The following is a 25806-nucleotide window of genomic DNA, read 5'->3' as shown; positions in this document are numbered from 1 at the left end:
TCTACTATATGCTGGTGCTTTATTTGTATTATTTTTAATCTCTAAAACATTTTCATTTGGTATAAGTTACCATCCACTTTTCATAGTTGAGGAAGAAGAGACTCAGAAAGTTAAGTAACTTGCTGAGGTGTCATTTTTTTTGTCTCTGAAGTTGGCATTAATTTTGTTATGCCATGTGCTTTCTGTTTATTGAATGTTGTAAGAGGAATATAAGGTATGACGCCTCTTCTTACAGGAAAGAATGGGAAAAATTTCAAGTATGCTTGCCATAATTTGTATTTTTTAATTTAAATTGTTTTATAAAAGGAATCCTATTAATAACCTTTTATATATACTAATATCTAATTTTTAATAATTGCTGTTATTTGTAGATAAAATGTTCTTTAATACTTTTTTTTACTTATAATAATGATAATAAGGTTGAGAGGAAAGAAAGGATAGGTCAAGAAAGAATATATAAATAAGAATGAAACTTGTTTTCACCATGAGAGACATAAATATATTGTAGAATTTCTCATAAAAAAGGTCAGCCTCTTCATGACAGTCTTATTGAGTTGGTCACAAGATAGTAATCAGAGGATATATTCTTCATATCACCAGGTTATAAAGCTCCAGAAAGTTTATTGTAATATAAGGTGAAGTATGGAATTTTGATTCCATCAATCTGGAATGAATTACTAGTAGAAGGGTCCAAGCAAATGTTTGGGTTTTTTTTTTTTAATAAACCCTTTATTCAGAAGCAATGCATAATGGAAAAAGAAATGCTTGAAATACTTTAGGGATCTAAACATTCTTATAGCACTTTCACATACTTTGGGAGGAACCAAGATAGAATTTTTTTGCCATAGCAATTTTAGTTTCATATTCAGCTATAAAGCAATGTATAGTGTACATTTGTTATATTAGTATAAGACTTGATATTATTGAAAGATAATTTTATAATTCAGTTTGCTAAAACAAACCGGCTTCTATCCCAGTTAATACAAACAAGAGTGATTATACTGAACTATTTATTTCTGCTTTGCTTACTGTGATCTTTTTAAACCAAGAAAAACAACTACATGAATAAGATCCACTAAGTTTCTGATTGGAAAGAATCAAATAGAATTTTGCATAGAAAATAGATTTGTTGCTTTTATTTTGATGCCCTCTCAGGAGACTTTACTACCATCAACCACATTTTCTTGCATTTTCTCCTTGCACCTCCCTCTTTGCCCCCCATTTTCTATTGAACATCTGGGTCTCAACTGGCAGACTTCTTTAATGGTTGAGAGTCTCATTCCAGCTTATTAAAGGGCAATGACTCATGCTAAAACATCAACCCACAAGTTAATTGGAATTTGGTTCTCTTGACATTTCCCTCTTCCTTTGTCCCCAACATTGCAGTAGGGAAAACTGCTACTTAGAACGCAAAAAGCTTTAAGGAATTAAAGTAGAGCTGTGCTTTGGAAAGTGTATTTCTGTATACTTTTATGTTTGAGGAAGAGAGAGGAAAGAGGGGATTTACCCTCTTTAAAAGCAAAATGATAGCAAAATAATTGAAACATAATATTTGTTCTGTGTTTTATTTTATGTTCCTCCTCATTTTCCTCAAAGCATTTATTTTTATTATTTTACTTTATTGCTTATATCTTGATTTATTTCAAAAAAGATTCAGGGGTGTTTCCTTCTCCTGTGTTTTAGGTTTACTTGTCTCCTTTAATAGACCATGAATCCTTTAAGTCAGCTACTGTGTCATATTCATTTTGTAAACCTAGCATCAAGGGCAGAGTAGATATATTAGTAGCTTATGAATAAGTGGTTGATATTTAAGCATGTTTAGTACAAGAAAAAAAGAGCCAGATTCATGGCTGGGTCCTAGGTGATCGCATCGTTGGTGCTTGTATGGGTTAACTGTGTCCCCTTCAAAATAAATGTGTTGAGAGTCCTAACCCCTAGTACCTCAGACTATAACTCTGTTTGGAAGTAGGGTCTTTACAGAGGTAATGAAGTTAAAATGAGGGCTTTAGGGTGGTCCCTAATCCAGAATGACTGGTATCCTTAAAAGAACAGGACATTTAGGAAAGAGAGGGAAGACAGGGTGAAGTCATGGGGGAAAGATAGCCAAGCATAAGCCAAGGAGAAAGGCCTGAAACAGATCCTTTTCTCATAGCTCTTAGAAGGAATCTACCCTGCTGACATCTCCTGGCCTCCAGAACTATGAGAACATCAATTTCTGTGCTTCATCCACTCTGTCTGTAGTACTTTCTTATTGCAGCTCTAGCAAACTAATGTAGATGGCTTGTATGCTTGGATGTAGCAAAACCTCAAATACTCTTAATTTGCCTATTCCCAAATAACAGATTGCTAAACTTAATGCCAAAACCTCAAGAATTTTTACTATTTCCCCTGGGAGAGAGAGAAATTTGGATAGTTTAATGGAGACAGTAATAATTATTTTCCTCCTTTCAAATTTCTCCCAATACAGTGGCAAGCAGCTGGTTAATATTTAGTTTTATTGGATTTATTTGGTTTGGCAAGGACAAAGTATTTATGGGGCTTTAAGTTTTTTTTTTTTTTTAAGTATAGCAAAATTTATTAGAAGAGAAAGAAGACAGGGAAAAATGCTCTCAAGGGAGAGAATGGGTTGTTTTAGAGAGGAGATGGACAGGGTCATTTGTTTTCTTAAGTGTTCAAGAACCTCTGCTAATAGACTTGGTGGCGGCTTTTTCAAAGTAGAAAATGGAAGAAGATTGAGTAAAATAATTTTAAATATGATGTTAATTTATGCTTATTGCTTATGCATAATATTAGTAACATTGTTCTGTCTGAAGTATAGTGAAACAGGGGTAAAGCAGGACCTTTGGGCTCATACACATTGCTTTGGTAATTGCCACACCCTGTAATCATCAGCCAGTCATACTGAGTTGCTATGGCCATTTTCAAAATTTTTTCATTACAAGCTAAGTATGTATGCAATTTTTACCCTTTATTTCTCCTTGACATTTAAAAATTGAGTCTTATATCAAATAGTGCTGTGTTTAGTCATTCTTTTATAGTGTTTTGAGATACTTTGCTGAAAGAGATAGTTTTGAATATATGCAAAAAATAAAACAGTTGTTCTTTCATTATTTGGAGGTAGTTTACTAGAGTTCTGAAAGTAGGGTAAACTTAATTAACTAGATAGTGGGATAAAAGTCTAGTCCCAGGGTGGGTGGGGATATGTTTGTCATAAAGCAAAGAAAAATAGACTAGAGAACTCCAATTTATAAAGATGTGAGAATTTTTGTCTAATTTTGGCATTTAAACTTCAGTCAAACTTGTATGTTTGGAGCATCCTTGCTACTGGTATGTGGGCACTGTGGTAAATAACAGTGATATACTTTTCTTTCTTTCTCTCTTCTCTTGCTCTCTACTTTCTTTCTTGGGATTGAATTTAGGGCCTCATATATGCTGAGCACATGCTACCACTGAGCAATACCCCATTCCCATTCTAGTATAATTTTTTAAAAATCCCATTTCTTTCCCTTCATTCCAACTGAGGAAAATACTAAAACCAAGAATTTCCTCAAAATGAGATGCAAACAAGTGACAGTACTGGATCTAACTGTGAAGATTTTAATTCAGTACCCTATTATGTTCTTTCTATAGACTCTGTAGTTTGCAGTCTAACTGCCATCAGTATGCCCAGTATGCCATTTATGTATTTCTTTTGGTACCAGGGATTGAACCCAAGTCCACTAAACCACTGAACCATATCTCTAGCCCTTTTTGTTTGTTAGTTTTTTAATTTTGAGACAGGGTATCTCTAAGTTGCTTAGGGCCTCACTAAGTTGTTGAGGCTGATTTTGAACTTGTAATCTTCCTGCTCAGCCTCTTGAGCTGCTAGGATTATATTCACGTGCCACCGTGCTTTGTTATACATATTTTTGCTATTTATATTTCATTCGTGTGTGTGTTTGTGTGTATGTATATATTCAATCAAAACAAAATAATCATATTAGTTTAAATTCCAAAGCAATTGTGAGAATCTAGATGTCTTCTATTAAGACAAAATATTAAAGAAATTTGCAAAAATGTGAAATAATGCTACTCATCTCAATAATTTTTGTTGTTTAGGAAATCATTATTTTTAAATAACAATGTTATTTGTGTTGACACATAATACATTTATCATTGTTATTTTTAAATGAATTTATATTTAAAACTTTGCCTTTAAAAATTCCAAATATGATAAAACTTAGTAAGTATAACCACCATAACCAAAAGCTTTTCAAATTCTCAATAATTTTATTTTTACTTTTTAACTTGTTCTTATTAGTTATATATGACAGTAGAAAGCATTCGTACACATAGTATATAAATGGAGTATAATTTCTCATTCTTCTCGTTGTATATGATGTATAATAACACTGGCCGTGTAGTCATATATACACATAAGGTATTAATGTCCAATTCATTCTACTGTTCTTCCTACCCATCTTCATTTTCCTTTGCCTAATTCAAAGTACTTCCATTCTTCTCTAATCATCCCCTCCCCTTATTGTGAATTAGCATTTGCCTATCAGAGAAAACATTCAGCCTTTGATTTTTGGGGGGGATTTGCTTATTTCACTTAGCATGATATTCTCCAGTTCCATCCATTTACTGGCAAATGCCATAATTTCATTCTTCTTTAAGGTTAAGTAATATTCCATTGTGTATATATACCACATTTTCTTTATCCATTTGTTGGGAGCCACTTGTTGGAGTTATGTGTGGACTGTTGTGCATTGTAGCCTAATGAATAGGGAATTCTGGTGTCAGGGAACTTCTAGTGGACATTTCCTCTGTGGAAGACTGCCCAGACAACATTGTGAACCCTATTCAAGCTTTGCCACATCCCACACAGCACTGGAGATGGGGTTGACCTGCTAAGATGCCAATCAACCTGCTGACTGCAAGATGTCAGGAAGTAAGACTCCACCCCTGAAACCTTACCCCCTACCTTTGATGTACTCCCTTAAATAAACCAAGGGAGCCATTTTCTAATTGTCTAGCTCCAGCTCCTATGTGGACTGGACCTATCAGGGGGTCCAGCTCCTTAAAACTATCCTTTCCGACTCTTTGTTTTTTGTTCTTCACTTATTATTCTAGACTTTAATTTCTTAGGAGGTTTATTCCTCTGAGCAGGCAATAATTCCCTGGCAGAGATGTTGGTCACCCTGTGATATCCATTCATCTGTTGAAGGGCACCTAGATTGGTTCCATAGTTTAGCTATTTGTGAGTTGAGCTGCTATAAAAACTGATATGGCTATGTCATTGTAGTATGCTGATTGTAGGTCCTCTGGGTATAAACTGATGCTTTCAATAATTTTTAAGAGTAAAGTTTTGAGAATTGCTATTTTTGTAGCATAGAAAAATATTCAAAATAATGCACAACTAACTTTTTTTTTTCTAAAGCACATGATAGCAACAGTGAGAAGGTTGAACATTTCTTTCAATTACATGGTAAAGATTTAAGTATAGCAATTAAAAAAGAACTCTGATGACCAAAAATATTAGAGGATATAGAAGATATGTATTCTACCAAAGTGTTCAGTTTTTTTTTGCTTTATTTTTTTTCCTCAACAGAAATTTTGCGATTGTTTTATAGTTGCATAGTTAAGCAGAATCTGCATTTAAATTCTACATAAATGATTTTGTGAAGTTCTTATAATTTTATCATGATACTAACACTTGTAATTATTCATCTGGAAAATGTAGGATGCTACCTTGTTTCATTTTTCTCCTCATTTATTCCATTCTCTTCTTTTGCCATCTGGGTTATATGATCCTTAAGAACATAGACCATATTTTACTGTTCTTTTGCCATTTGTGCGAAGTAATAGAATCACTTTGCATTATACTCTTTAAGCACTCAATGGCTTATTGAATTATTAATGTTTCAGTTTAAATAGATAGCAGTATTGACTTTTGTGTACATAAAAATGTTGAATGCATTATCTCTTAACATGACCTCCCAGTCTATGTCTGTTTTTGACTAGTCCTATTCTCCTTTGTTCCCACCTATTGAGCCTATAGTCTAATAAATAGTATGAACTTGAAGGATAGAAAACAAATATGTCAACTTGAGATCTTGGTCTATATGTTAAAAGCATTCCTTATCCCTATGCCATTTACCATGCAATTGTACAATAATCATGTCAATAAATGCTTTTGAGATAATTTTTAAAGTTCAAATTTTTATAGCAATCTCTTAAAATCTGTCATCATAGACTTTATAATGTATGTATTAGTTGTCAGGGTTAAATGGACTTTGACTTATGGAGGCAATACTTGAATCATTTAATATAGCTATCATTGTATTTTGTAAAAGATGATACAAACATTTTGGAAAATATTATTTCAGTCAATAATTGCTCTTACAGATTTCTACCTACTACATTTAAAGTAATTCACTTGTGATATTTAATGAAGTGCCTAAATGAATGGATTCTAGAATTTCTAAAAATGGTAATGGAAGATTTTCTAAGTCAAGGTTATCTACATCCATCAATAAATCTTTAAACCATCAGATGATGCTATTGTGGCTCAAAGATGCAGTGCCATAGTTCTCTCCTGACAGTTTGCCTTGGCAACCCATATAACTCATTGGTATGAGCTGAGTTTTTCCTGGGTCGTCTGTAAAAAGCAGAGGAGAAAAAGGAAGCCAGAATGGGAAGCACATGGAAGTTGGAATGACTTAGTGTATTTTGAAGATTATGATAAGTGAAATTTGGATAGGTAAATTGTGGCCACGTTACAGGGCAAGTTTGCAGTGAAAGATCTCATTAATCTTATGATATATTCAGAATAAGAGTGGTGTTTCAGGAAGATTAGTATGGTAGTAACATGCCTAGTGTACTGCAGAAGGGAGGTGACCAGAAACAGGAGTGCTGTGTGAGCAGCCTATGCAGAAGCAGTAAGAGCCCAAACTCAGGGTGTTGCTGTGGAGATGGAGAGCAGATGGTAAATTTGACAGGCATTATGAAAGATGAAATTTATTCCCTTATTCAACAACTATTTATTAGATACTATATGCGTTTATGCTAATAATATTTGAACTAACTTGGCCTGTAATTGTTATATAATTTTATTTTAAAAACTATGATTTCAAAAAATGAATTATATACACTGGTGGTGAAGTTCTTAATATTTTCTGGGAATTTGTGATGTTAAAAATAATGAATGTTGAGGACCTTTCTTAAATGAAAAGCAAACATTTTCTCCTTAATTTTCCTAACTGTTCTATGGTTTATTTGATTAACAAGTTGAAAGGCAGCTACTTAATCACGTATGTAAGAAATCCTTTGGCAAGAAAATGGACCAGAGGGCTTTATTTTTAAAGACAGCTTATATTTATATTCTTGAATGATTATGAATGTTCTAGAAGTGCATAATAAAAGCCATTTCTCTTCACTCTTGCAATGAAATTATCACTTTGTATTATAGTTTTAAACATTTGTAAATGTGATTTTTACATCAAGCATGATAGAGAAGGTTGTTAGTTTAAAGGAAACTGAAAAGTACTTTAAGTTCAAGGTCATTTCTTTGGTTAAAGCCAATGATACAAAATATGTATGAATACAAAATATGTAAAAACCACATTAGAACATTTTTTATAAGTAATATTGGCTAATGTATAATAGTTTTCATGTTGGAATATAGGCAAAAGGGCAGAGTAAGGCAATGGAAGTATGTTCAATTATTCATCATTTTACAAGTAATTGATGCCTTGGTTTGTTGATGAGAAAGTTAAATGTGAAAAATTTACCATTAATGGCATTGTCTTCAGTTACAATAAGAAGAAATACTTTTTTCTTACCTTTATAATTGCAAATAAAATTGCCCACATCATTGTTTTTATATTCTTTCCATTAGATTCTAATGAAAACCTGGCTTTTGATGATTCTACTTCATTGAAATTATTTTGCTTTCTGCATTGTCTTCCTGAACAATCATATTCTTTGTGGTAATTGATTTTTATACATATTTACTATTTCCTTATTGGTAAATCTCCTATTATATATTTCAGAGATTTCTATCTTAAGGCTGAATCTGGAACCTTTCTCTGCATAGACCCCTATTTCTTTCCCATACTAAACATATTAAGATTTGAATTTTTATCATGGATAGTTACTTAGTGTGGGCCCCCCTATGCCTAGACTATGTCTACTTTGGGAATCTGTATTTATTGTTATCGCACTAACTATTACTTATTTGGGATGACTTTACAACATGTCACTGGAATTTCTTTAGTTTTTCTCTAGTATGAATTCCCCGGATTCTAGAACAACTTTTACTGCATGTTATAATATCAACAACTGTGTTGGCATTTCTTTGCTGTGACAAAATATCTGAGTAAAATAACTTAAAGGAGGAAAAGATTTATTTTGGCTCATGGTTTCAGAGGTTTCAGTCCATGGTCAGCTGGCTCCATTGTTTTTGGGTCAGTGAGTGTATCATGGTGGTGGAAGGACAGGGCAGAGGAAAGCTGCTCAGCTCGTGGCAGCCAGGAAGCACATAGAGAAGGAGAGAGAAGGGACGAAGGACCAGAGTCCCTACGGGCATGCCTGCAAGGAACATTCCCTTTAACTAGGTCTCACTTCCTAAAGTTTCTACTACCTTCCAATAACGCCATCAAATTACAAATCACTGAATGGGCTAATACATTGATGAGGTCAGAGCTCTTGTGATCTAATCATTTCCAAAAAGTCCTGAACATTGCAAGAGGTTTTTGGGGAACATTTGGATCCAAACTATTAACAACTACTTTGAAGAGTCTAATGAGGTAAATGTGATGTTTAAAACTCAGAAGCTAGACATGGTGCATGCCTGTAATCCCAGCTAGTGAGGAGGATGGCAAGTTTGATACCAGTCCAGGCAACTTAGTGAGACCCTGTCTCAAAATAAAAACAATATGATTGTCTTCCTGGAGATGGAGATATATCTCCGTAGAACACTTGCTTAGTATGCATGAGGCCCTGGGTTCAAACTAGTAGAGATCTATAATTTTGTTAACTTATTCATTCTCTGGACAATGTTTATGTATCTGTTATATGTAAACCAATTTAACAAGGTTTCATTATAACAGGTGTTAAAAATTGATTGGGTAAATACATGATTAGAGTAGCCTTATTTGAAAGGAGTTTTTACAAAAATGGTCTTCTTGTTTTACTGATTCCAAGCCTAGTATGAACACTTTCTGTGATACTTGATTGCTAAGGAAGGTTATACAATTTTAGGTTTTCTTGATAGACGTGTTATAGCCTGATAGCTTGTTAGATTTCTTCTGAGCTGTTACATTTGCACTAGATGCTAGATATGTTTATCTTTTCTGCTCATACAAAGACTCTTCTAAATAAAACTGTATCTACATGATCCTATACTTTTGGTCTCAAATGTTGGCCCAAGGGGAGACATCTATTTCAAGGATAGGCCATCTCTGGACTGGCCAGTTTTAGTCACACTCAAAGTAAAGAACTGGCAAAATCAGAGATTTATATAAAGAATTTGGAATTGGGAAATTGAGAAATACAGGTTTGCTGCAGAGGAGAATGTGGGCCTGGAACAGAAAAAAGGTCATGATAGGATTAGAATAACCACCATGGGCCATAGGAAAGTGTCTTATAGTTAGCTTTTTTCACCACTGTGACTAAAAGATCTGACAAGAACATTTAGAGAAAGAAAAGTTTATTTTGAGGCTCAGAGTTTCAGAGATCTTAGTCTATCTTAGTCTATATGCCAACTCCATTTCTCCAGGCCCAAGATGAGGCAGATTATCAGGCAAAGAGTGTTAGAGGAAACCAGCTTTGGACATGGTAGGAGAGAGGAAGAGAAAGAGGGAGAGAGACACATGACCCACCTCCTCCAGCCACACCCTACTTGCCTACCTATTAGTTACAGTTAATCCCTATCAGGGGATTAATTCACTGATGGGTTATGTGGACCATAATCCAATCATTTCACCTCTAAACCTTCTTGCATTGTCTCACATATGAGCTTTAGGAGGCCATATATCTAAACCAAAAGAGCAGGGTAATTAAGAAACCAGTCAGCAAATAGAGAGTGCACCGAACAAAGCAGAGAAGTCACAATAAACTGGCTACCTTTAGAAAACAGATCGGGATTTTAGTTTCTAGCTTTAGGTCCAGTTTCCTTAAGTCCTCATTATGCTACAATTCCAATCATTAGATTTGTGCACTTTTTAAATATATATATATATATATATATATATATATATATATATATTTATTCTCTCCCACTTTTTTGAGCTAGCATTCAAATAGCCCTGACTAAAATCATGTGCAATTTATTGACGAATTAGATTTATCTGAGCTAAGAGGTTCCAGAATGGTGAGATGAGCACTTTTTTTTTATTGATATTAGAATAATGCATGCCTGAGTGGTTCAGTAATTTCTTTAAAGCATTCTGTTCCATACCATAGTTTGTGATGGGCTTTATGACCTGTGGTTTCCTTAATGGAGTGGAAATGTGTTTCTTAGTTTCATTGTACCAATTTTCTTGTTTCTATCTTATCCCACCATTTTGTGGAATGGATGGCTTTGTAAACCCCCAAATTTAGGATTAATTTGAATTCATTTTACATAGAATTATATTCTGGATTTTGCCATCAAATTAATAAAAATCATCCCTTGGGAAAACATCTACATTGTGGAAGCAACCTGTATGTTCATCTGATGCTTTGAGTCAGTATGAGTATTGGACAAATGAATTTTATGGTCTTCTACATATGTCCCTACCTATAACATTAAAGTATTGCATTGTCTGTAAAAATGTCTAATTGTAGCAAGTATTACTTTACATTGCATATCTTAGTCAACTTGCTTTTGAATAATTTACTTTTATGTATGGTTGTAGGATAAGCAGGGACTTTAGAAATCTTCTAGTTTTCCCCCTAATTTTTATGAGTTTTTCTTAAACCTAGAAAGAGGAAAAAACAATCTATCATTTTGAAAATGTTATTTTCTCTCAATAGTCTATCTTACACTGAAGTTCTCAGTGATAAGGATTACTGATTATTAATTATTCTATCAAACCTGAATTCCTTATTGTATTTACATTTTAAAAGGTTTTTTTAATTAATTATATTGAAAATTTAAAGATCTAATACCAGAAAGCAGAAAAATCCAGATGAAACAATTTTTCTTAACTGAAAATTTAAATAAAATCATTTGACATTTCAGGAAGATTGTATTCTAGGGAGCTGGCATCAAGATATGTATATATTTAGATTATTTATGCTTAATAAAAAGCTTTTATATAATATCATTGAAATTGTGATTGCTTCCTCCACTGAATAAGTATAACACTTATGACAAGATGATTATTAGCCGGTGAGTTTTCTTTTGTTCTGTGGCCATGGTTCTCTAAACTTTGAATTCTAGCCAACTGTTTCATAATGTCTGTCATTATTGACAATAGGGATCAAGCAAAAAAGTACACATGAGAAGAATGTAATCACCTTTACTGGACAATTCAGGAATTATGTCCTGTTTACAAAGGGTTTTATTACAAGTTTTTAGAGAAAAGTCTAACTCCTTGATGGGAGAGACCATCTCTTTGATCAACCTAATGCTCTCCATTAGGAGTTACCGTAATGCTTTGCACCAAGCCGATCTGTCCAAATATTTGGTTAAGATAGTGTTTTTGGTTTTTCTGTTGCTGCCTAATAAACTATCCTGAAACTTATTGGCTTCAAATAGCAACTGTTTATTATCTCTTAAAAATATGAGGCTGACTAAATTTAGCTGGGCAGATATTCTGCTTGTTGGTAGCAGAAATTGCAATCATCTATCTGGAGTTTTGACTTGGCTGGGAGGTCTAAGATGTTTCAGTCCCATGGTCGGCATGTAGTGCTGTTCTCAGCTGGCAGTTCAGCAGGCACCTCAGCTGTTTTCCCTGCAAGCTTCTGTGGTGGTTTGGGCATCATACAGTGTGCCTACTGGATTCCTAGAGGGATACATGCATGAAGGTGGAAGTTGCAGATTTCTTAAGGCCTGGCCTCAAAGGTTTTTTGGCACTGTGTTCATTATGTTCTTGTGGGAAATTAGTTAATTAGTTAAGAGGATCCATCTATATATCAACATGGTTATTGAAAAATACTTCTTTCTAAACTCCTATTAGAGTTCAAATCAAATATTCTTCTGAAGAAGAATTGAGAAGATTTGAGAAGAACAGGAAGATGGAAATAAGAAGAGGAATTGTTATCTTTCCTTCTATTACTCTAGCTTTCCCAACAGAAAAACACTGGGCTGGTTGTCATAGTACACTGAAATCCCAATGTGATCTTATCCATGGGTTGTGCAAAAGATGATTTAGTCAAAGAATGTTTCCCTGAGTAAAAATTTATGTTCACTTTTTGATAGCCAGATACTTGTTTTTTTTTTTTTTTTTTTTTTTTATTCAGAGGAGAAAAGACCTATGCAATAGGCTTTGGAAAAAGACTCCCTACCCCTCTCTTACTAGCCCTGTAAATTATATTGCATCTCCCTGTGCCTTGAGCAGAAGCTTTATTTGCTCAAGGGCACAGGCCTGCCATGAGGCATTCAACAACCTCTCATTTCAAGAAATAGCACAGATTCCTTGTTCCTTCATGAGTTCCTGCTCCTTCATAGGACTCTTTAGTTGATCTGTTCGTTTCTAAACAACAACAAATACCTAAGATGGTATCAATATTGTTCTGTAACATAATTTGGACATTTCTTTCTCTTCTGTTTTCCTGAACTTTACCTGAGAATTTTATTAATCTGACAGCACTTAATTTAAACACTTCAATGGCTTTATTACATAGGACAGAAATTTTAAACTTAGTGATATGTCATAATCTGTGTATAGAAATTTGGTTATTCTAAATTTATAGAAGGTTGATTTTCATAATACACAAGGCAAATGGATACAATTTTTTGTTGTTGTAGTTTATAGTTAATACCACATAATAAAGAAGATAATGTAAAATAATAGTAGAAATTAGGAAATTTCTAGTTTTACAGTTCAGATTTTTCTTTTTGTATTTTTTCCTCAATTGAGTAAGAGTAAAACAATTTAATGTTTTGTGTCTCTGATGACAACACTGGAAGATGAAATCCGGTAGTCATCATTAGAGTTAAGATAAGAATATGGTACAAAAATTGAAGAATAAGATATTTGATTAAAATGGTTTTATTATATATTACATATAAAAATTAATTTTGTACAGATTAATTCTGCTTGTGAAGTACTGCATACAACCTCAGTAAACTTTCTAATACAATTTTAAATATTCTTCTCTTGAACATATTTGAGAAAAATAGGAAGTTTTGTTATACAGCAGGAAGATCTTTTAAAATTTTACTCCTTTTACCTTAGAGAAGAATATATACATATTTTTTAAAGATGTGAGAATATGTTTTGAATATTACTTGATGCATCTATTTAGGTTTATACAACCTACAGAGTTATATAATCAAGGCTTTGCCATAATGTTAATAAGTTACATATTAGGTATAAATATAGGGCTGGGTTAGTAACTGTAGAAAGACTCTTGTTGCCTGCTGGTAGAGAGAAACAGTTTTTAAATCACTGTTTCTATTTTGTAGTCACTTTATTTTTTGCCCTACCTAGTCTTTAGTGATGCCTATAGTTATAACTGTTACTCATCTTGGAGCCCCGGGCAAATGAAAAGTTTTTTTTTTTTTTTTAAATACAGTGTGGTGAGGACAAAGAAAAGTATCAGTCAACAAACAGTGTTGACTTTTTTATCTTCTATTTCTTTAATACTTATCTATCCACATAATCCTGTTTTTCACAAAATGAATAATTTTTAAATACCATTTTTAATATTTATATGCTTTATCTTCTTTTTAAGATATTCTCATTTTCATGAAGTTAAAAGAAACCTGTCACCTGAAAGAATTTAAAAAGTTTTACCCTATGCAGATTTGGGGGAGGGGTATTCAGTTTTATTAAAGTATAATTAATAAATAAAATTGGCACATATTTATTGTTCAATGATTAAATAAATCTAATTATCCATCTCCTAAGATACTTATTTTTTGTGGGGGGTGGGATGGAAGAGCTTTTAAGGTTTAGTCTTTTGGACTGGGATTGTGGCCCAGTGGTAAAGCACTTACCTAGCATGTGTGAGGCACTGGGTTCGATTCTCAGCACCACATACAAATAAATAAAAATAAAGGTCTATTGACAACTAAAAAAAATTCTGTATACATATATATGTATGTGTGTATACACACACACACACACACACACATAAAGATTTCGTCTTTTGGCAAATTTTCACATATATTAGATTTCTAGAACTATTTATCCTGTCTAGCTTAAACTTGGTACCCCTTGGCTAACATATCTCCTCTACCCTCAACCCCTGGAAACCATTCTACTCTTAGTTTCTACTGTTCAGAGTTGACCTTTTTAGACTCCATATATAAATGAGATCATGCAGTATTTATCTTTCAGTGCTTGGCTCCTTTCATTTAGCATAACATCCTCCAGAAGCTGGCTTAATTTGGTAATTTAAAATTATATGTTGTCATTTGAAATTTTTTTTTTTAAAGAGAGAGAGAGGAAAGAGAGAATTTTAATATTTATTTTTTAGTTATCGGCAGACACAACATCTTTGTTTGTACGTGGTGCTGAGAATTGAACCCGGGCCGCACGCATGCCAGGCAAGCGCACTACTGCTTGAGCCACATCCCCAGCCCCTCTAGGATTCTTAACCACCATAATGTGACCAGCTTCCCTCTGCCACACACTGTGCCATGACGTTCAGCTTCACCTTAAGCCCTGAGGAATGGAGCTGGCCTTCTCTGGACTAAGACCTCTGAAATCATGAGCCTTCAAATAAACTTTTCCTCCCCTATGGTTGTGCTGATCAGATCCTTTAGTCAGAACAGTGAAAAAGCTGAATAAAACACTGATATAAATCAATTATTAAATAAATAAATAAGAAATAAACCCTTCTTTCAAAAAAAGTCCCAATAACAAATGTAGACCCTTTCCCCTCCAGGAGAAAGAGCTTAGTACCTGTCTCGCCTCTAAGGGTAGGCTGGAAACAGTGATTCACTTCTAAAGAAAAGAGTATGGAAAGGGTGAAATGATAACAGTATAGTGAAGAACACTGGGTTGACCATGGTTAACATCAGCTATGATGCCAAGTGAATATCATGTATGATTTGATGTGATGAGAAGGGCACCTTGCTCTGTGATAGTCTTTCTAAAACTCCATAAACCCAATATAACTATGTGACAGACACTAGAGCACCACATACGAACAAAGATGTTGTGTCCGCTGAAAAAACTAAAAAATAAATATTAAAATTCTCTCTCTCTCTCTCAAAAAAAAAAAAAAAAAAAAAAAAAGCCTAGAGAGACTCCAGCTCCAGAAACAAAATATATACCCCATAGCCACACCCCCAATTAACCATTTCCTCCAGTCACACCCCACCTGCATCTAGTTACCACTCTGTTAATCCCATCAGTGATTAATTCACTGATTGAGTTAAAGTTTTATAATCCAATTGTTTCTCCTCTGAAACTTCTTGCATTATTTCACACGTGAGCTTTTGGAGGATCCCTCATATCCAAACCATAACAATGAGTGGGGTCTTGTATATATTTATTTTATATTTTGGGTTATATATCAGGACTACACTTTTGTTTTATTTTGACCATTAGGTGTTTGTTAAGGTTGCACTGACATTTAAGAGCATAAAGTGCCCATGACCATGTTTGAGAACAGCTCAATGATCGTAAAGTTAAGTAGCTCAGACAAGGAGGAAGACAATATTTGGAGTAATTAAAAATCATGGGGGTGAGGGAAAAAATCACCAAGAATTTAAGTAGGAGTGGTTTGACAGGGTGATAGTGAGCCCGGAGCTCAGCTCATCTGGAAATGGAGGGAGGGATGGAAGAGGGCAGAGCATGGGTGTGGGTTGAAAACTACCCATTTCAAAGTAGTGTTGGTTAGATGGTTCAGTGGGAGAGAAGGAAAATGACCTGGAGTGATAACATGGAGGAAGGAGGATACCTGCTTTACCTTCAGGCCCAGTGATTTTTTCCAGGGCAGTGTGAGGAAAAGGAGTCACTTTGAGAAATTTGCATGCAGGGAAAGCAGTGTCTGCTGGTCAATTGCAGAGGGTACAGTGGAGGGATTTCTTCTTCAGAATTAGGATAGGTAGGATAGGAGATAGGATTAGGCTAGGTAGAGGATGTGCAAAGAGTTATGAAGATTTGTGTATAGGAGATGAGGATAGCCTGGGAGTTTGTAGCTTTTTGTGATGCTGATATCAACAAGGATGAAGGGAATAATGACTTTAGTCTCATTGGACCTAAGGTGGAGAGGAATGGTAAGACCAAAAGTTTCTGTTTGGAAGTCATTTCCCTAACTCCTTTTTGAGTTCTGCAAAAAGAGACAAAGAGATACAAGGAAGGACAGTTTTTTTTTGTTTTTGTTTTGTTTTCCCTGAGCTCATCAGTACTAACCAAGTGAATATTCATGTGAGTTCAGTTATACAAGGAGCTCTCCCATTTGATCTCAGATGGAAAATAAGATGCCTGGGGCTGACTATTGTTACTAAAGTATAATATTCATGTAGAAAAATGCACAGATCATAAGTGTTAGTCTTGGTAAATTTTCATCAAATGCACACACCTGTGTAACCAGCTCCTAGATGATGAAGCAGAATGTTTCCAGAACCTCAAGAGCAACCACTCCCCCAACTTCTAACTTAATTAATTTTACCTGTTTCTTGAAGTTTTTATAATGGAATTATAGAGTATGTACTCTTTTATCTGCCTTCTTTTGCCCAACATCATGGCATGGTTGTAGTTTTAATTTATTTATTCATAGAGATATATTTTGTTGTGTGAAATACTCTGTGTGCTATACCAAACTTTATCCATTCTACTTTTGATGGACATTTGTTCCTAGTTTGGGTTATTTAAAAAATTGCTGCTCTGATGAACATTCCTGAACATATGTATATGTCCATGTTTCTATTGGGTATAATTTTTATGGATGAAATTGTTGAGTGCATAGAATGTGCATATGTTCAAGTTTAGAGGATATACATTGCTAAAGAGTCTTCCAAGATATCATACCAGCTTATATTCACACTAGTTCTATGTGAATATTATGATTGCTCCCAACTTTACAATACTTGGTATTATCTTTCATTCAGCCATACTTAGGAGTGTGTATGTGTGTGTGTGTGTGTGTGTGTGCGCGCGCGCGCTGGTGTGCGTGCAGTATATTTCATTCTACATTTCAGTTGACACTTTCCTGATGATTAACAAAGTGGAGCACCATTCCTGTGTCAAATTTCCACTTGGTTAAGGGATTATCTTGTTTTTCCTATTGGGTTGTCTGCCTTTAATTTTTAAGAGTTCTTCATTTGTTCTGGATATAAGACTTTTATCATTTATATATGAATTTTAAGTAATTCTTCCCATTCTGTGACTTTACCTTTTCATTCCTTTAGCAGTACCTTTTGATGAATAGAGGTTTTTACTGTTAATGAAATTCAATTTATTCTCTCACCCCCATGATTAGTGCTTTTGTGCCTCTTGTTTAAGAAATCTTTCCCTACATTATGGTTATGAAATTACTCTCTTAAGGTTTTCTTTTGAAAACTTTGTGTTTTACCATTCATAATCAGATGATTCCACTGGAACTGTTTTTTGTATATGGTATGAGCCAGGGGATCATAGTTCTCTTTTCCCTCCTCATGTAATAGTCCAGTTGGCCTGGTCCTGTTTATTATAGAAGACAGTCTCTTCCTTGAAGAATTCAGTATCACTTTTGTCATAAATCAGGTGACCACGTATGTGCAGATCTGTTTCTGTTCAAATCCTTGTTAGTTTTTCTACCCTTATGACAATATCATTTTATAATTTTTGTATGGTTTTGGTAAGTTTCATAGTAAGCCTTGCTATCTAGAAGTATAGCTCCATCACTGTTGTTCAAAGTGCCTTACTTGGCAACTTTGCATATTCCTACTGATTCTTTTAAAAATTACCCTTAATTTTTTTTAAAAAAATGTTTTTTAGTTGTAGTTGGACACAATACCTTTATTTTATTTATTTATTTTTATGTGGTGCGGAGGATTGAACCCAAGGCCTCACACATGCTAGGCGAGTGCTTTATTGCTGAGCCTCAGCCCCAGCCCTGAGCCACAACCCAGCCCTTGCCTTAATTTTAACTAGAAAGTTATTTGGACTTTTTTGGAAAATACATGCCGCATTCTTTGTAACTTGATATGGTGTACTATTTGTGATGACTTTTTAATCCTAATTAAACAATAGAGTATATAAAGGAAAAGTTTTGTGTATTTATGTTTACTTTGCTTCATAAATATGCATAAAGGAGTAAAACTAAGTAGATACAGGGTAAAAGAAAACAAGTGTAATGATATAAAGTAAGGCAATAGAAAAGTTGATCTAGGCTTGCTTTTTATGTGAACAAAGTTAGGGCAGAAACTTTGGCTCCCAATTTTGTTAGAATTTGAGCAAAGCTAATCAGCTATGAGATTCAAAATACTCAGAATACAAAACAGCCCAGTTATTTTAAGGGAGAGTTTTCCTGTACTGAAAATTGAGGATGTGAATTTTGTCCTTTGTTGGCTTTTAAGAGAGATAATGTGATCTAGCATGCTTTTGGTAATATTTAGGATAACATTCCAAAGCCAACTTTATCCATACAGTTCTGACAAATCAATAATGTAATGAAATATGTGATTTTTCTGTTAGTCTGACTCTATTGAAGGAAAAATGAGCTATTTTTTATTCTAAAAAATGAGATACATAAAACTCAAGTCATCATGAATGAATGAATAGAGTATATTCATCCACAAGAATCTCTGTTTTTCATTAAGATAGCTCAGTAAACTTTGATGAACAGCGTAGCAAAGATTATGTGAGTTTGTAATGTTCTTTAATAATAATACTGTCTGTAATAATACTCTATTGCCAGGCCTTGTAATAAGTGCTTTTATCTTTATTTTAAAATTTAATCCTCACAGTAATCCCTTGAAAATGGGTTCTATGATTATTACTTTTTCACTGATGAAAAGTGAGTCAAATATCCTGCCCAAAGATCCTACAATAGAACAATCAGGATTCAGTTTTTGGCAGTTCTGCCTCAGGTACTGCTACATTGTAACATTGATGAAAGTGAAGAAAGCTACTCCAGTATTTGTGCAGAGTCAAGGGGTTAGGAAGTTTAGACAGAGCTAAAGTTTTCCCTTAGGAAACAGTTTCTAAGTATACTTCCATACAGATGGATGGTTGAAGGAAAATAGGTTGTACTTTTAACAAAAAAAAATTTGCTTGAAATAAAAATATTATTCAGAGCATGGCAGCACATGCTTAAAGCCCCAGTGTCTTAGGAGGCTGAGGCAGGAGGATCATCAAATTGAAAGCCAGCCTTGACAACCATCTCTCAAAATGAAAAATATAAAGGGTTGGGGGATGTTGTGGCTCAATGGTTAAGAACCCTTGGGTTCAATCCCTGGTAACCCCCCACCCCCCGAGAAAAAATTACACATTTCCTTTAGCTTGCTTGTTATTGTTTTCCCTTCTTACTTATGTAAAGCCCAATCTTCTGAATAAGTACTGTTGAATAGGGTTAGTATTTTGGATATTGTCACTTTTTTTAATGAATATTAAGGTATTAAAGAACTGAATGTCTTGTCTAGGTAGTTGCTGCTGTGAAGAACTGAAAAAATAAGCAAATTAAATTACTTCAATTCTTTCTATAGATTCAATTTTGGGTGTATTCTTAATTTTTCACAGTTTTGAAATATTTTCCGCAATTTTAAGACAAATGATCTTTTTTGAAATCATTTAATGGAAACTAGAGAAAAAATTTCAGTATGTTTTGCAGCTGGCATTCCTGAAAGCTGAATCAATTGCACAGCCAATTTCATCATGTTATGATATTTATACTTTTGTCAAAATACTTGCATTTTAAGTCTTGTTTATGCACATTGGTTTTGAAATGAATGTAGTAATTTATGTTTGAATGATTTTAATTTCACAAATGGGCTTAACATTATAGGATTACCTCTATGCATAGTAATCTGAACAAAAAATATTCAAATTTTAACATTTTTCTATGTTGATTTTCAGGTTGAAGGTTTGGAACAGATGTGGAAAGATGTTTACTTCAGAGAAAGGGGTTGTGGAGGAATGGTTGTCAGAGTTTAAGGTAATATTTACTGTTAATCTAAAAATTATATTCCAGAGAAGTTTTCAGTGACTTTTTAAATTGTATATGACTGAAAAGATAAATAGCTGTGGGACAAGCATGTTAATAATATCTTAATAGAGAACTATTTACACATGGTAATCTTTTTTCTAGAAAATTAATTTCTGTTTTCTCCTGAGTGGTGGTGCAGAGTTTATCCATTTATTTGCTTGCATATTTCCTCCCTTCACGGCAGCTCCACTAAGAATGGTTATGAATGTTGATGTGACTCTCCAGTGACCATCAATGATTCATTGTCAAAATGTTTCTCCCAGTCATGGGGGAGGGCAGTGGCACCGGGCATGATCAACAATGGGGAGAAGATGGGAAAGTACTTGCCCAGCTTTCTACCACTGGATCTTTCTCTAGTTGGGCTAACCCAGTGGTTATTTAAGAAGTATATAACCTTTATTAGTTGGTGAAGGACATAAATCTCATGTTTGCTTGTCTCATGAATTCTTTTAATCACAACTAAAATTGTGTTCCCTAACCCAGCTAATTCCTTTTTTCTGACCTTATACAACACCAAAATTGTGTGAGCTTCATGATCATAAACCACAGAAGCAAAAGGTTTGGGCTGAAATTGTCACTTTGATTTTGTTCAACCCATTACTTCCAAAACCTTAGGGAAAAACTTATAGTCTGACATTATCAGGTTTATTGACTTGTTGCAGTGAGGGATATTGCACAAGAAAGGACATTTCCTCAAATAAAGGAAAAGATAAACAGTATAAAAGGAAGGGTAGAATATAGGTGATATTTAAATAAAGCTGTCTGTATTTTGATAAACTCAAAACAAAGCAGAGCTGTTTGTAATGAGCACATTGGTGTGGACTTCAAAGTAGATCCAGGATCTTGCAGTCTGGAAAACTACAACAGTAACGTGGATTTGGACTGTTGTATTCAGAAACCCCTTATCTGAAGCTCTGCACCTGCATTGGAAATCAAGGTTGATTCTCTGTGTCAAAGTGACTTATGTCCTCCAAACAAGAGTGGGATGTTTCATTGTTACTGACATATGTTTAAATAATAAAGTTTTTGATAATCTCTTTTGGACAACAAGGATTTTCAGGGAGTAAGAATTCAGTAATCATTAAAAAAAGGAGGTTGTTGTGACACTTTTCAATTGCATTGTGACCTTGGGAGAAGCAATGTATCCTATTCATTTTGCAGCTGGCCTTATCTGTCTCTTATCTAATCCTGATGAGTGTCTGGGTAGATTTTTACTTTCTCAGCTTTTATAGTCATGAATTGAGCATCCTTCTATATGGATCCCTTGTCATCATGAAGTGTTACAGAATGTTATAAAAGTGTGCAGTATATAGTGCTTTTTTTAATTTTTAATAATTTGATTAAATTTTGTATGTGCTTTTTTCTGCTAAGTTTGTCTTAGTAATAAGCATTCAAGATGTTTTAAAGTTTTTTCTTTTCTACTTTAAAAGTGTTGAATATGATTTGATGTGTAGTATCATGATTTTTTTTCCTTTTTTTTGTGGGGGGCAGGTCAAAGAAAATTGTCAAGTTTGACAGTTAAGTACCATTTCTTCTAGGGCATACTTATATTTATAATAATAAAATCAAGCTTGCAAAAACAAATAGCCATTTATCCATTCTTTATGATGGGGGTTGTAGAAAGAGGACATACTAAAGTGTGGATCATATGGGAAAGATCAACTCTACAGGCAAATAATTGAAAATTATGACTTTTTCCCTTCCCTGCCCATCTGTTTGTTCTCTCTTTCCTCCTCCTGATTTGGTATGTAAATACCTAGGAACTTCAATAGGGAGGACTGAGAGGGGGCAGGGCAGCAGTATAGGCAGTGATATGCCCTAGTGTCTGAAGAAGTGGGTGGTTAGGGCAAAGGGTTGCAGAGGTACAAGAGCCAACTAGAGAAGTTGCACTGGTAGATTGATTACATTGAGTAAATAAGTTAATTGAGAAAGTAAGTACATATATTGAGGATAATGGGAGTTATGTTTCTGTCTTAGGAATTACAAAAATGGAATGGGTTCTAAATATGTATATGATACATACATATGTTCATACTTATATGAACACATATTTCCCAGCACTGTTCTCAGAGAGGACCTAGAAGTAATGGCATCCCAGTAGCACCAAATAAACCAGGTTTTATTTTCTAAATACCATCTTCTACTAAAAGAAGCCAAAGTGTGAATAGCTGAAAGTACTATTTAAGTGGTAGTTTTATCAATAAGACATATATTATCTGATTGTTGAGATGAGCAAAAGGTGTGATTTGTGCAGTTGAGGGGGAGAAATAAAGAATGTCCATGTGCTTCTGCCCTTTTCAATACTTTACTCATTCAAATCATTCAATACAATTTCACTCTATGGGTTCTTAATCAAGAAAATGGCAATTCTTAATGCTAGGTACTGCAATAGACATAGTCAATTCACAACAAACAATTCTAGATTGATTCTAAGCACTGCAAACACACTTAATCATGACAGACTCATGACAGACATTCCCTCTGCATGCTAAGCTCAAGTGTCACATCAGAAGTCTCAAGCCCTAGGCTCTAAGTCCAGCAGATACACCCTCAATTAGATCATGGTGGTCAGATCAGGAACCAAGGCAGGCTTCTCCTGGGGTGGAGCTGATGGCTGGTTGAAGAGAGGGTCTTAGGGAGATGCCACATTTCTCACCAGGGTCAAGATATGGCTGTAGAGTTTGAGAATGGTGAGGAAGATACAGAGGATCAGGCAAATGATGAGAAGAGTTGGGATGTCAGTCCAGGTCCTCATCAGGCTCTCCAGCGTGAGGGCATCAGCTTCAGCTGTCTGAATGACTGTTCATTTGCTCCATCATTTATACGAAATTTCAGGGCTTCTGACCACCCTTTCAATCCCTATCAGCTGCTACCAGATTTCTCAGTCATTGGTCCTGATGTTAAAGCGTCTGGCCTGGTGGTCCCCACCCTGATTTTCTTGCTTTCTCACTCTTATCAGGGAGATCCAGGGCAGAGGTCCATGCCAGAGACTTCATTTTGAGTTTGTATCAGGGTGGGGAGAAGTGACTTGTTTGTGCCTGAGGGCCGTACTGGAGGGCTCTATAAGGTGCCCGGTGAGACTGCAGGTTTCAAACTGGAGTTTTAAAATGGAGTTGCTTAGGCTAAAACCTAAGGCCATCCTTACACTGGGTAGCAATATTTTCTTAAATTTTAAAATTAATTTAATGTAAAGTTAAGGAAAATTTTCCATTGGGAGGAGAGAGTGAAATCATAGGCCACCTGGAATAAAAAATAATATAATTTATTTTCTCCCTACCTTCCATATTAAATTTACCTAGTTTCGAATAAATTTGTTAGCACAAATGTTTAAATTATCTTCAAGTCTTTATGACAGCCAGTTTAAGAAAAGATATTTCCTATTCCTTGACTAATTTGATAGGCATTCCTGAAAATGATTTTGAGTGTTATTCTGAATTATGTTAATGTGTGTTGAATTCAGCTCTGTGTTTTGATAAAAAGAACAAGATTGTCAGGCTAAACCAGCATACCAGAGGTAATAGAAGGTAGAAAATTGCTTGGGAACAAATCTGCAAAGTACTTTTAAAATTAGAGTAACTTGTCTTTTGAAATGGTTTGTGTTATTAAATTGAATATTTTAGTTAAAATACTTAAGAAGGAAGGTTTTGAGGGTACATACTTATTTTTAGAGAAATCTCAGTTTGGTTCTTTAATAATAACCATGGCATTAATAAGGCCAAAATCATTGTGATTTATTAAGTAGACCTAGAGTCATATTCCCTTTGATCTAATCCTAATTCTCCTATTAGGTGGTTTTATGACAATGGGAAAATCATATAACTTCTCCACATCTCAGTGTCTTCAGAAAATTTGAAGTAGTTGCTCTGTGAAGATGATTTTAGTTCTATGCTCTTCCATGATGACAATTTGAACTCCTAACCTCAAAACCTGACTCAACAGACTCTGAAATGCAGAGACAGCAATTTGCTTTGTGCAAATCTTTTGTTTAAAATCTTAAAAATGAAAGAAACATTTGGAAAAGCTATTCAATCTCTTATTAGTATTTTCATTATAAACAATTAAGTGAAACTTGGATTTTGCATTTTAAGATTTCATGAATGGTTTAATTTCTATCTTTCCAAAGATTCATTTATACAATATTACCTTGCAAATTATATTATGTTTTTCTCAGAATAGCTAACAGATTTCCAGACTCCATTTTTTTTTCCTGATAGTCACTAAATCTCAGTATATTACTCAAAATCCAGTTTTAAGTGTGATGTTGTTGAACAAGGTTGTTTTATTTAGTGGTTCTTTACCCATCTGTCCATCTTCATTAATTCTCTTCCACCCAACCCATATTATTTCCTTACATTTTTGAAAAACCATCTGCCAAATGATACTTCAGTATGAAGCATCTGTCTTCTTCAAATTTTGCCAAGAATAATTTCAACAAAATTTCCCATTATTACTTTTCATCTTCATTTGAAACATGAGAAACCTTACTAGTACTTAAGAAAACCAGTACATTTGAACTAGTATGCTACAGAAAATTTAAATGTTTTCTGTAACAGTACTTATATTCATCTGTTTCTTTCAGATCTTAAGTTTTTCAAAGCATCCCTTGTAAACATAGTAGTTATATCCCACTGCTTTTACATTCATAAAATGAAATAATGACAGAATTGTGAATAATATATAATAGTTTTGCACTAAATTTTAAGATAGCCTTTCTCTCATTCAACTGTAGTAGCCCCAGTTCAAGGTATTTCCCAGACCTTGACTTTTCAGAAAAAAAAAGTTGTTTTTTTTTTCTTTCTTTGGCTGTTTCACAGAAAAGGTTGTACTCTGTGAAGCTAAATTGATACATACACTGAGGATTATAATTTGTGTTTTTAGTGACTGTTCCAATTTTAGCCTAGATAGTATAGATAATATTATAATAATCTTTCTATTCAATAGCAATTTAAAAATATTTGTATTTTTAATACATTTATTCTTAAACTTTATAGACATAATTATACTAGAAATATATTTAACTAGGTATGTATATTAGACATTTATATAATGTTTTCATATAGACTATATCTATTTTATACTTATAATTTAGGCTTGTAGGTTTCTATTCAGGGATTAGAAATCTGCTGTATATTTGACCGTTACTCCCTTTTATATAAATTTCCCCAGTGTGAAGTTACTCTTAATCAAATTACGGAAATGAAATGTTACCTGGATATCTTTTGTTACTTGCTTTTGAAATATTGAAGAATGCCCTAATCTCTTCTTTATGTAAGCAGTACACTGAAAGTATTTTCTTCCTCTGGAAAATGGTGGAAGGTTCCCAAGTAGTTCACATTAACTTACCATTCTGGTAAACCAAATTTTCTCATTAGATTAAAACAAAACTATCCACTTTTGTATCCTAAGGTGAAATATGACTTCTTTTGAAAGAACCCTCTGAAGGGTAAACAGTGACAGCTTCTATTTCTTATTCTGTTTCTTTGTAATATGTTCCCTCAGCAAAGATTTGAGTATGGGGCTTTGTGTTGA

General features: G+C 34.1%; 1 protein-coding gene across 2 annotated transcripts in view; it reads left to right on the top strand.

Annotated features, from left to right (window-relative positions):
- Hycc1 (hyccin PI4KA lipid kinase complex subunit 1) overlaps positions 1-25806 on the top strand; it is a 72517-nt gene that overhangs the window by 7948 nt on the left and 38763 nt on the right. For both annotated transcript variants that reach the window (XM_076835307.2, XM_076835318.1), the window contains exon 2: positions 20148-20226. In XM_076835307.2, coding sequence (XP_076691422.1) covers positions 20176-20226 — 51 coding nt within the window. In that variant the 5' untranslated portion in view covers positions 20148-20175. The remainder of the gene's footprint in view (positions 1-20147; positions 20227-25806) is intronic.

This window comes from Callospermophilus lateralis, chromosome 1 (assembly GCF_048772815.1).
Source record: "Callospermophilus lateralis isolate mCalLat2 chromosome 1, mCalLat2.hap1, whole genome shotgun sequence".
NCBI classification, from domain to species: domain Eukaryota; kingdom Metazoa; phylum Chordata; class Mammalia; order Rodentia; family Sciuridae; genus Callospermophilus; species Callospermophilus lateralis.
Note: the sequence above shows the minus strand (reverse complement) of the source record. Positions and strands in the feature narration are given on the sequence as shown.